General features: G+C 28.5%; 1 protein-coding gene across 4 annotated transcripts; it reads right to left on the bottom strand.

Moving 5' to 3' along the window:
* Positions 1-448: 448 nt before the first annotated feature.
* Positions 449-12260, bottom strand: Usp7 (Ubiquitin-specific protease 7). 4 transcript variants are annotated; one of them, XM_033350537.2, is made up of 18 exons: positions 11755-12260; positions 10584-10682; positions 9977-10249; positions 9753-9871; positions 9337-9471; positions 8868-9062; positions 8584-8755; positions 8294-8486; positions 8045-8198; positions 7686-7880; positions 4888-5109; positions 4312-4606; positions 3938-4157; positions 3696-3863; positions 3101-3605; positions 2932-3003; positions 2771-2870; positions 449-2602 (listed from the first exon to the last, which is right to left on the bottom strand). In XM_033350537.2, the coding sequence occupies exons 1-18, from the start codon at positions 11846-11848 to the stop codon at positions 2478-2480; spliced, it is 3336 nt and encodes a 1111-aa protein (XP_033206428.1). In that variant the 5' UTR covers positions 11849-12260; the 3' UTR covers positions 449-2477. The 4 variants fall into 4 exon arrangements, with proteins under 4 accessions (XP_033206428.1, XP_033206429.1, XP_033206430.1 ...); XM_033350538.2 differs by having other exon boundaries at positions 2771-2864; XM_033350539.2 differs by having other exon boundaries at positions 449-2581; positions 11755-11990.
* Between the last annotated feature and the right edge of the window lie 1287 nt (positions 12261-13547).

Raw genomic sequence — 13547 nt, 5'->3', positions numbered from 1 at the left:
ATACTATCTCCAACTTTAAAATCATTGTTATTGTTAGTATTCATTGAGGAACATAACAATAAAATGTATATGTATACAACTAATATGCGGAATTGATATCTATATTTAATAAAATGTGTAATTCATATTTTCATAATGAATACATATGTTTCCAGGTAAATACATATGCCCTATTCATGACATCCTTTGATCAAAACTTTCGTTTTACTTTTGTCAGGAAAACCAGTTATGAATACTAATATTTTTACAAAAAATTAAACATTAAGTTTTTGTATATAATTTAATTAAAAGAAAAATGAAGTTTTCAATTTTTCTAATGTTTAAAAAATATGTACTTCCTTTTAGTGTCTTATCTTTACATGATTCTAATAATCTTATGAATTGAAAAAGAAATAAAAAGAAAAAGAGAACAAAGAAAGTTCATTTCAAAATCACGTAATGAAATGTGTTATTTAAGAATTTCTATCTATATTTTTTAACAGAACACATATTAAAATTATTTTCGAAAACAAAGATAAGCGACTGCAAGTTGCATGTTTATAACGAAACATTTGCAAGCATATACATGATTAAAATTACGGCTGTAGTTAGTCAAACTAGCTGTACAATCACGTTTAGGTTTACAAAATATTGCAATCTTCACAATTAGCATGTCCAGTCTTCGTAAATATTACTGCACATCGCATAAATTTCTTATGTATTATCGATTCATAGTAATTATTCGTCGATGTTGAAATACGCTCTAGAAAACATGTGACATCATGAATAATACATACTCATTGTAAGAGCTACATTTGACGTATTTCTTTAAATTATATACTCAATCGATATAAATTACCGCTCCAATTGAGCTGCAGCAATTTATTATTCTAATAGACTAACAGCTAATTAGCTCGAATTAAAATCATTAACTTGACCTATTTAAAGAGTTCTTTTAAAGTTTAAAACTCTTTCCTTTCTTTATTTTTTAATAATTGCAACAAACTACTCTCTTAGAAAAAGATTTATTTATTAAATAAATTGAATAAATTGCTCCATCTTTTTTCAACATTTAGTAACATTCTTAGGTATTGTGGAGCCATGGATTTAAACGTTTCGAAGAAAGACTATAATCACAGTTAAGAGAGGAGGAAATGTTGAATAAAAGATGATTCATAAATAATAGGAGATCTAGTAATAACATCGTGGCAAGTTATCGTGCGTAGAGTGTATGCAAAGAATAAAAAAAAAAGAACAAAGCTATGAAATAATGTTTAATAAAACAAAAACAAAGGCTTAATTAACGAAATGGTGAAAACACTTTTTTTTAAACAACAACTTTTATCTTCCAATGCATTCCATATAGTTATGCTCATAGCACAGTGAATTCTACATTCACCATATTTGATGCATTCTTTTTCAGTTTTTTGTTATTTTAATTGAAACTGCTTCATTAATATGTTAGTCTACTGCTAGATATTTGCAAAATTTCATAGAATCCCAGTAAAATATATAGGAAAAGATGTAGAGAACATACACAAAAAAGAATATACTCAAACATAAAAAGATCCAGGGTGTTTGGAAAGCAAATCGAAAATTTTATTTATGAATTATCTTGTAAATATTTTATAATAATTTTTGTTATGCAACAATTTCGTACTGTTTAATTACATTCCCCTTCAATTAAAGTATAATAAGCAACGAATCTATAAACAAGATGTTAATGTTTTGCTATTTTGCGAAGAAATATGAAGAAGGTTATAAAAAGTAATTGTATGGCTGCGTTTCAAACATCCTGAATATAATATAAAACAGGAATATGTAGACAATTCTTTTGTGATAATGGGCGTTAAGTATTACATCACGTAGAACAGTACATAATGTTTCTTTGGGTCTCATTATATTCAGCTACAAAGATTTTACATGGCAGGATCAAATAACCGAGATTTAAAAAAAAATTATACTTTTCTAAACTAATGCGCTATATTTATAAATACCTTACTGTTTCTTGACACAAAAGCATTTTTTTATTTAGTAATAAAATATGCTTTTAAATAAATTCTTACTCTTGAGAGACGTAAAAGCAGTGAAAAACAGTGCTTTCAAAAATATTTGTTAAATAACTGTCACTGAGTGACAAAATATTTACAAATTTCACAAATAGAATCCATTGTTGCAGTATAGTGGAATCAATCATCAGTATATATGATTGATCCAGCCATTACGTAAAATCCCTGTCGATTCGAAAGGGAGAACTTCCATGATGTATAAAATATCATTGCATGTTCATTACAGTCTCTTAATCCATCGTATACAAAGCGTAGATTTACCTTTTGTTAACATGATCATAATATTAAAACCGCGCACTATCTGGTTGAAGAACCGAATACATAAACGCATTTCCAACCATCCTATGTCAAACGTCGCTTTCTTACTATAGAGTCGTATAAATTATATGAGTGGCTGCCTAATTTCATTTTTCTTCGTGTGATGAAAATCTAATTGTAAATTTTAATGGCCTTTTCGAGGTAGTTGATACGAGAGCGCTTTGGCGCTTTGTTGACGTGTTCTAGGCCGAGCCAAGGCCTAAGTGGCGATGTGCCTGCGTTTAAAAATGGATAAACTACAAAATTTATTTTTCATCAACGTCAATTTAAAGTTTTTACTGTAAAATTATTCGCTACTTCACCTATTTTAATATTTTCTATCAAAACTTTGACGTTTGTATTTATATGCATGTGTGAGTGTATGTATTTTTTTTTATTTGTATCTTTTTTATTTGAACACTTACTTTGATTTGGATGAATACGGAAATCTGCAAGGTCCATGCAGTATTCTGGCGAGTCCATAATAAAGTGTGGTTTACCCATCGTCACCACCGCGAACTTAAACTTCAAAGTTTTTTTATGAATTCTCATAGAATATCAAATAAAATTAGATTAGGATGCCTACCTTTTCAAATTCTTTTTCTTGTACCCCCAACTTCTTCAATAGTCTTTCTTTCATCTTTGGAAAAGGCTCGCCCTGTAAACACACAAACGATGAAAATACAAACAATGTAAAATTATAAAATTAAAATATTTACTTGAAAAAACATCTTTTCATATTTTACTATACTTACATGTTTGATTTTAAAGAAAAAGGGAATACCAAATGTTGAAAAAATATCCTTGTGGAAATGGGCAACAGGAACCAACATTTCATCTTCTGCTAAATTTAACTCATCATTTGGAATTTCTTCTATCCTGTATAATTTTGTGCCAGATGTATTTAAATTATCTAAAGGTACATCTTCCCTTGGTCCAGGCGAAAGTTTACTAGAATTAATTTCTAATATCCTTAATTTTCCAGATCCGTTTTCTGATAATTCTACTTGTTTTTTAGCTTCTTCCAGCAGTGTTGCTACTGTTCCATTTTTGTTAGGATAAAGAATAATTTCCTTCTCTTCTTTAAGAGACGGACCAACCCATATACATTTGAACTGCTTTTTGTTTTCGAGTTCATTTACTCTAATACTAAGTTGCTGATAATATAACTTTTTTGCTTTAGGTTTACAATAAGAAACTAAATCTTTCAACGAACCTTCAAATGTGCATTTTAGTGGGTGACCAGGTGAATCTTTGTAGCTGCAAATGTAATAAGAAATATTTGTATATATAATATAGACGTATAAAAGTATATAAAATTGCATAGTTATATATTATATATATTCTTACGTTTGACATTTAAAGAATTGCAAAAGATAAGGATCTGTACCAAGTCTCTGTGCCACAGCTCTTGCCATTTGGTCATATGTCATTCTTAATGAAAGTTCCATTGTAAAACCAGTATCATTAGGAATTGTTTTATCACAAAATGTAACTTCCACTCTATGAAATAGGTCTCTGAAATATAACAAAAATTTTTGTATAAAGATATTTGTATAAATATCAAATTTTACAAATGTTTCTCAACTTACTTGAAGTATTCTCTACATGTTGGAAGCTCATACATTTGATTGTCACCCTCTTTTTGAAAAACAATTATATCTCCATCCATTAATTCCTCAAGGACTTTCTCTAATGGTTCTGTTAAGTTGTCTATCTTTTCTACCAAGTTTGGTTTGATTTCTTCGTAAAGAGCCAATTCTGTATCAGGTGGGAAACCGGCTCTTTCATTTAAGATTGGTATAAGTTCCTCTGCACAAAACCGTGATAACAATTATTTTCCACTGTTATGAAGATATAAATCTATTATATTTTATAATATATAAATTTGTTTCTTAATCTCTGACAATAACATTATAGCAAAAAATGAAATTAAAGAAAGGAAGTTATTTAAAATAAAACTTACGGACTTTAGCTGTGACAGGCATATAATGATGTCCGCAGTAATGAATCTTCTTATTTTTGGGATCGTATAATTTAAAAAATAGCAGAACATCAGTGTCTTTATCGAAAGGTGGCAATGCTGTTAGATCAGAATCTGGAGGAACAAGTTCAACAAACACGTTCCAAACATTTGGGTTCTCTGCGCATTGGTAAATGGATTTTTGTAGGTCATTTTCTAATTCAATTGGCATTGGTCTACAAGTCTGGTTTGAACGCACATTTAACGGCCACAAACGAATTTGTTCTATTGGATATTTCTGTAGAAAAAAATCCCATAAAATTAATTATTTAGATTCTGTATCCTTCAATTTGATAAAATAGTTGTTTCACTTTTAAGTACAATTTTTTTAATCACCTACCGTGTTTGTAGATGATCACAATAATATAATATATAACCAATTAGTAGCACATATTATGAAGTCACACCAATATTTCAATATCAAATAATTAAAAATATCGATAAAATAAAATATCGATAGTAGCATATTTTAATACAATATGATGAGAGTAATAGCATGAAAAATTTGTCAACACTTACCAAGCTATCACTCAGCAATTCGAGAAACTCGTGCAAGGTACACTGCTTACGTACGCGAAATACACGATACAAAGCATGCTCTGGATCATATAAGTCATTCCCTTGGTGACCGTCAAAATTATCCTCAAGAAGGACGTTGACGGTTATATACAAGTATGCTTCTGTTCTTTCCTTTCTTCGTATTTGTTCCAGCCTCTTCTCCTCTTGCAGCCTCTCCACCAGCTAGACCAACAAAATTAAAATTATCCATATATGTACTAAATTCATCTCATTGGTAATTTTTCCTCATCTGTCTTCTAAAATTTAAACTTTTAGAAAAGCAGTGTGCTAGTATCATGCTTTTGAGATTCGAGAACAAATAGTATTCGAAACATCAAAAGAATGAATTTTGTTTTGTCCTTTATATAATTTTAATTTTGTTCATCTGCCGCAATACAGACTACTAAGTCAAACAATTACACAATGAAAATTATTCAGCTGTAAATGATGGTTTCATGTAATGTACTTCAAATTAATGCAAACAATTAGAAAGTATATAAAATACATAAAATACTAATAAATTTTTACACAGGGATGATGTTTTAAATAATTAAATAATGATTTATGAAATGTACTAAATTTTTGTTTTATAGTTCTAAAAAATAAATTTCCTATTATCTTCGTTTTGTCTACTACATTTTGATTAAAGTATAAAACACAATGTTATATTATATATTTCTTTGAAATCAAGAATCATACAATGTTAATAATTGATATTTGCAGATCTTAGACTATCATACCTGTGTGCTATGAATATTTACAAAAATACATGACCATCATTTATGCTAAATAATAAAAAGAATGTAATGTATAACTATAGTAGTGTGGAGATGCTTTACATATTGAATTACTGTCATGCGGATGTTTTAAATAATAAAACAACTACATTTTTAACAAGTAAAAAGTAAAAATGGTAACAAATTAACTAATATGATTTTTAGTGTTTGAAATTCTCTAGTATTCAACAGTTTATTCTATATTTTTTCATTCATTTTATGTCTAAGATAAAGAGTAATATATATATATATATATTATATATTATATATATATATAGGTATTTTATAGTTATTATGAAATATTCACTTTGTTCATGAGGCATTGAATTTTTTCTATTTATTAATACGTAACAACAAATAAATAGATAGCATCTGTTGATGGTCATACTGACTATGAACATTGACAAAATTTAATGAATTAACGACTCGATTAATTGATTCAGACCTCATTACAAGGTTCAATATCCTAATTTTATTATTAACGTTGATTCAAAGTGTTAATTCGTGAAAATCATAGATTTAATAATATAAATCACATTTCACCTCACTCACTAAACGATCTTCATTAAATAACAAATACACCTTAGAAGACGTATTAAGGAAGTAGCAGACATTAATAAATCCTACTTATTGTTCATTTTCTCTTTTTCCCACAGCATTATCTATTTCATGAGTTATAACTCATTATTTTAAATCAGATTTTGAATAATTATCTCACTCTATTAACTAATAAGTCTTTCTTGCCTGTACTTTTGTTATAATTATTCACACATTTCAACCTATTCTGCGATATGTCTGTGCATTTGTTACCCAAAGCTTTAGAATACTACAATACAATTATTTTTTTTAGGTATAATATCATACAATATTTATTACAATAAACATTTCAAACTGATTCTAAGGCTCACCATGATAATAGCCTAATAATCAGATTTTATGCCAACCCGATTTCAATTTTTGTATAGTACCTGAAGTGCAACGCGTACATTAATTATAGCTGTTTAACCTTCAATCAACTAATATATAATTAATATAAAATTTTTAAGTAACGAGAAAAATAAATTAAAAGAATCAACAAAGATCTAATTTTTACATGACTCAATCGTCCATACAAAAAAAATCCTCTGTCAAAAAGATTAAAATACGTTCATTTGAATAAAACAAATCTCTATATAACATTAACTAATAAAAATCTATCGATAATATACATATTAGATAACTGTAATACAACATTTTATATTGATTAACTGTCATTTTCAAACCAAATATCTTTGTATATAGACATCAATTCAATATAACGTAATGAAATATTTTTTTTTCTCCTTTCTTTTTTAAATATGTAATAAATATCAGCAAAGTAATGCGCGCGTAACACTTTTAAGTCACATAAGAGTGACGTATTACATACAACATGCTGTATCTGAAAATGGACACAATGTATACAATATCAACATTTGGTGATATAACAGCCTGTAGCTGATAACGCTATAAATTTCTGGTTATTAAAAAATATTAAGAGAAATTTTATAACAAATATTTGAAAATATATATATGTATGTATAGGTGCTAAAAAAAATATTAATTTATTAAATTTAATTTGTAGATATTATTTTCTGATTAATTCACATATCCAAAATATTGAATCTATTCAAATACGTTCCTATGTTATTGAACTTATTTCATCCTTGTATATAACTTGATGTAATGTTTTATGAATTTGATGATTTTATATGTTATGAGCTAATTAGCTCAAGACATATTTAAGAAATGGGAAGTTTTATTGGAAAAGAATTCAACCAATTTGCAACTCTTTCCATCTCTTCAAAAATCATGAATATAGAGATTTGGATTTCGAGAATTTTGCGTGCACGGACGAAGAGTCGTAGTCTCTGTATGTGAGTCTTTGATTGAGTCAGTCGCGTCTTTGTCACGTTCATGGTCGCTCAACTCCTGGGAAAGCTCTCTTTGTAGGACGTTTCTGACCTCTTGAGGTATATCCTCTTCCTTGACTTCTTGTAGGACGTTTTCCAGCTCAGAGTCCCTTATGTACACCAACATATAGGCGTTCGTACAATGCTTGACAGCTATAGACATATCCTCATCTTGACCACCATAATTGTGTTCAATAGCTTCTTGTTTCGTACACCTTGAGACGACATCATCGTCGAATTTGCACCACTGTTTCAGAATTGAGTATACACAATCAATGATATTTGCATATAATTATTTAAAATTATTTAAATAGAAAATGACATTATGTTTAAAAGAAATACATAATTATTTCTAACTAAATTAGAATAAAATAATTAGAATAAAATAATTAGAATAAAAAATGCACATACTTTTCCATCACCAGCTGGGTTGATAAATACAACATAATGCCCACCATGATTATCCCCACTGTGTACTAAGACTGCGTGCAATGTATAATCTGCACTTGTTGCTTCTTTATTTTGTAAATATTTGCCAAGGCTTATTTTTTCATAGAATTCAAACCTTAATGAAATTTAATATATATAGACATAAAGATCGCAAATATGAAAAAATAGATTCTATGTATTAAGATTATAATTTTTTTTGTTATTTCTTACCTATCATTAAATTTTACAGAACAATCTGTAACTGGATCATATTGAAATCGCATTAAATGTAAATGCAACACTGGTGGAAATGATGAAAAGATAACACCCTTTTCTGCCTCTTGCAATCCATTCTCTCCCGCATCATATTTATTATCACCATCCAGACTTTCAGTACTCACATAATCATTAAAAGACTCATAAACTAAAGTTAATTTTTACATAATATAAAATTTTATAAATAATACGCAAAACATGAAATTTTTATGTATTTAATAAGAAATATTTCTTCGTATACTTACTATTTTTCTTTCCTTTTATATTTAACTGTATATCATAGAAAGTTTCAACTCTAGTTGATTTGTAATCAATATTTTTACATTTGATAAATGAGACCATTTTTCCTTCAAATAATTTTGGCACTGTACCTTCTACACATGTACCTTTCATTTTACTTTCCAACTTGTCTAAAAGCTAAAGCAATTATTAGTAAAGAAAAACTCTTATCATTGATAAATAAAGCTTAAAATACTACAGATTATTGTTAAGGATTTTATAAATAGTAGTAAGTACATTAATTCCTTACCACTCGTAAAAATTCTTGTACATCATGTTGCATGAATGAATCCAATGTTTCCCAACCAAAGCTTTTGGTTAATTTTTTTGTACCTACTGGCTTATCAGAGAACTGTAATTCATGAAATACCCTTTGTAAAGCCAAAGCAACACTTTTGCTAGAATCATCACTTTCTGTTGGCATTTTGTAAACTGCTTTACGTAACTAGAAACATAAAGGATAAATACCTAAATATTTATATTACAATCACAAAAAGTTTAAGATCTAGAAAGTAAAGAATATTAATTAGTTTTTAGTTTAAAAAATACAACAAATTTTATTTTACTTCTGTTAATCTGATAATTTCATAATATCCATCACTATCAATGTTTCTTTAGAAATTTGTATTAACATAATATACACAGCACATACTCATACAAATAACAATTATAGTTAATATTTAAGTTTTGAAATACTCGAAATGAATTTATTAACCTACCTGATTCGTAAAATACAAAGTTTGAAGTAAAGAGTTCATATAGCATGTAGCACCTTGATTTTTTAAGCCTACAAATCCTGTATGCTTTTTACTATCCCAGCTGACACCATGTGGAGCATCAGCCATGACATGAACCTATTTAAAAAGAATTAATGTTATAAAATTAGCTATAAACGTGTATGTTTACAGAAAATATTTACGAAACAAATGGATTGAAACTTAATATTTATATAATATTTCATAAACCTCCTCAGAGAATTAAATTATAACATAACCAGAAAATTGGAAATTTTTAAAAATTTTTGATTGAAGATAGCCTAAAATAAAAGTAATGAATAACTATAAATTTTTACATCAAATTAAACAAAATATTTCTCTATTACTCTTTGATTTAAAAAATCTAATATCACACTAACCTCAAGTGTAATAGAATCATCTTTAATAAAACCTTTATCAGGATCCAGGACATCCTGCCATGTCATAAAATGACTAAATCCCCAATCATTTTCTTTACTATAGAAGAGATGTTGAATTTCTAAAATAAGAATACAGAATCATAATATTAACTAAATTAAAATTTAATGAAACAAAACAATCTTCAGTAAAAATAAAATATTAGTATATGAAAATATATACTAACTTCTACTAAATGGTTCCTGTCCTTCCTTACAAGAAAGTAATCGAAGATCTGCAACTGCATAACAACTCCATGATGATTCACTTTCTCCATTACATTGCAGAAAAAAACCAAGAGATTTCTGAGGAGCTCTATCTTGTGTCTGACTTGACCTTGGCATTATCATTATTTTCCATGGTAAATTACGAACGTAACATGGAGGTGACAACTGGGTTTCTTTCATTTTAGAAAGATTTTCCACTGTATAACGAAATGTTGCCTCTGATCTTGCTTCATCTAAATAAAAAGATATTGAGATTTATAATTAATGATGTGCATTTCAATTTTTATAATTGCAACATTAGATTACATCTCATTATAATATTCTTACTCATCATAACTTATTATAACTTTTATAACAACTTTTAATATCTATTATGTATCTATATACCACAATTTTTAAGTTCCCTTTAATCGCTAATTGAATTTAATTACTAATAAAATTTAAGTAAGCTGTCACTGTTAGCAAACATTTATGCCTTTTATTAAGATTTTAATGCTAATATTGTGTTTAATTTGTAAGAAAGGTGGTATCAATAAAATAATCTTTTTTTTAATATTTTTCTCCTACCTTCCTCCATCTCTTGATCTTGAACTATACAAGCTAATTCTGATTCTCCGTTCATAGGACTAGTATCATTACCATCTCCTCCACCATCATTTGGTGTTTCTAGAAGGTTAAGACATCTATTACTGCAAAATTTTTAAAAGCTGCTTTTTGAAAAAAGCTTTCATAACAATTTTAGCAATAAATTAGACGGATAACATTACATTTTACAATGAATTATGCGCTGTTTTGTATATAATATATAAATTTTTAACAGTATTTTTGTATTTTATAAACAGTACCAAAGGAATGTTGTATATTTGATCTGTTTGAATTGTAGAGTATCCACAATACTAATATATAAAAGTAAAAAATTTACTTAATGTTTTATAATAAACTTAAAAAAGTGATTTACAGAAATATCCATGTAGTAATTTATACACATAAAACTTGATGAAAAATGCTGTGTCAAATTCCAGTCATTGTGTCATAATTAGAAAACAAATGAATGTTTTCATCAAATGAAGGTCTGCTTATAACCATATATTTATAAGTTGTTAAAAAGAGTATATATACATTCAGTAACTTAACATTAAGTGTTTAAAGTATTTATATAGATATGTAGAGAAACAAAAAATAACAGTACATTTAAAATATATTTAGAATCTTACTTTTCTTTGTCAAGTTAATATAATTTGCGTGATTATATACAACATACATACTATATTGGCGCGCGCGCGCGCATGTGTGTGTGTTACGTATTATACATATATATTAAATACATATCCCATTGCAATATTTTCTATAATGAAAATTTTAATAGACATCAACACATAGATTTTGATTCTTTTTGAATATATAAACTGCATGACTATGCAACAAACCAATCAAGTAGTATAGAATCAAAACTATCCCAAATGTAGCATAATATAACACAAATTATCGAAATCATATAAATATGTCACATATTTTTAACTCTAAAACCAACATAATTTTTATCTTATATTCTAATTAACGCTATTTTTGACTAAAATACGTACATACGTAAAGAAAGTTCACTGTAAAATGTTCGTATCAACGTATAAAGTTCGAAATAATTTCCCATAACCTTCAAAGCAAAAATCAAAACATATAAAACTAATAGAAAAAACTAGAAAAATTTCAATGAAATGAAACAGATGAGGGTAACCCGTACCTCCTTCTTGTGTATCCATTTCTTCGACTTCATTGACCTGAACCGGTGCCAGGTTGAGCTGTTTAAGATTTTCCTGATCGTTAACGTGGTTCATCGCAATGCCGATATTGATGGTCGTCTTGATTGCGCCGGGAACCTCGGAGGCGGCTTCCGCCGTCGAGGTTACTTCTGAAGTTAATTTAACTGATGCAACTGCAGACGAGTTTCGAGTAAAAATGGACTGTTGTCGTTCGACGGGTTGATTATTCTCGTCAGGGACGGAAGATTTTTGCTCGAGCGAATGTTGCTGATTTAGTTGTTCGATTCCAATCGCAACCGGGCTCGCGTCACTACTACGACTCGAGAACGACGTCTTTTTGCCACTCGACGATGGTTGATATTTACTTGCGATGAGACCAATTTCTGCAGCTCTCAAGTGCCCCCGCTTTTTCGGGGGACGCCCACAGCATATATTCCACCCTTGCGAGATATCCTCGTAATTTCTACGTTGTCTCTGCTCTTGTCGCCACTATTTCTCTCCTTATTCTCGAACCTATCTTCCTCGCACTTTTCACTATGTATCACCTCGCTCTTTCTCGACCGATCCGAGGAACGGTTTCCGCACCGCGGGACCGGCGCGCTACTAATCGTCAAACTTACGTACTTCTTGCAAACCACCAATCTACTATATTTCGATCTTACTATTTCATCCAGCCTCTGGCAACGATCACCTTTACAACCAAATCTTTCGTACAGTGTTTCCAGCTTTTTAACCTGATCACTGATACACTCAGCTGATCTTTTCACGGACGAAGCAGGACGATCTGCTTCGATGATAGTCTTTCAGACCTCTTTTACGCGAAAATAAACAAAATGGCGACAAACCACACTGTTCTACTGCCTGCCTGTCTGTTCTGCATACAATTCATACAAGTCACGAAATTTTCAACGTCTTTTAGATAGCACACTCGATGCTACCTTTTGTCTTGTCAACGCGGCAAATATAAATAACTACAAACCAGGGTTAGATCAATTACTTACTAAAATCCAGTCTTAGATTCAATTCTATCTGTATTTTTTGAAAAATATTATTCTATACCATTGTTCTTATATTTAAGTTTATAGTTAAGTATAGTAAATGATATATGATATAGTACATTGATACAATAAATTCTAAATAAATTATTATGAAAATAATTCATAGTCGTATGTGCTGTTTTCTGTTTATAATATTATTTATTTAATAAAATAACTCTACCAAAAAATGGATAAATATAGTGAAATATATGTTAAGAATTTCGAAAAGTTATATAATATTCAATCCATATTCAACCGATGATAAAATTTTACTTTATATTTGAAGATGAAGTTCCAGTTTACAAGAAACAATGTCTTTTAATAAATTGTGATTATACAAATAACTTTAGTAATTTATAATAAAATAAAATAAAATTAGTTATCATCATCATATGTTACACTTAACAGCTTAACCTACATCTTTGTACTTTATACGACTATGTACATTTATTTATTTAATTATACAACTGCATATAACTAATTAAATCAGTTTCAACAGCTTTACAATAATATTGTTGTCTTTAGATTGACAAACATTTCTTTTCGAAAATGTAACAATTTCATATCATAAATTTTATAGATATAGGTTGGATTTATTTATTGCTGTAATTCAAAAATTACAATATTACAATTTTATATCATTGTATTATATTTCATGTATTGTAATTTAGAAGTACGCACAAGGAAAAGAAGGATACAACAGTATAAATGAAATACTACTGTAAAAAATAATTGAA

This window comes from Bombus vancouverensis, chromosome 4, assembly GCF_051014615.1.
Source record: "Bombus vancouverensis nearcticus chromosome 4, iyBomVanc1_principal, whole genome shotgun sequence".
Classification (NCBI taxonomy): domain Eukaryota; kingdom Metazoa; phylum Arthropoda; class Insecta; order Hymenoptera; family Apidae; genus Bombus; species Bombus vancouverensis.
The sequence above is the reverse complement of the archived record's forward strand: the minus strand, read 5'-3'. Positions and strand labels throughout refer to the sequence as shown.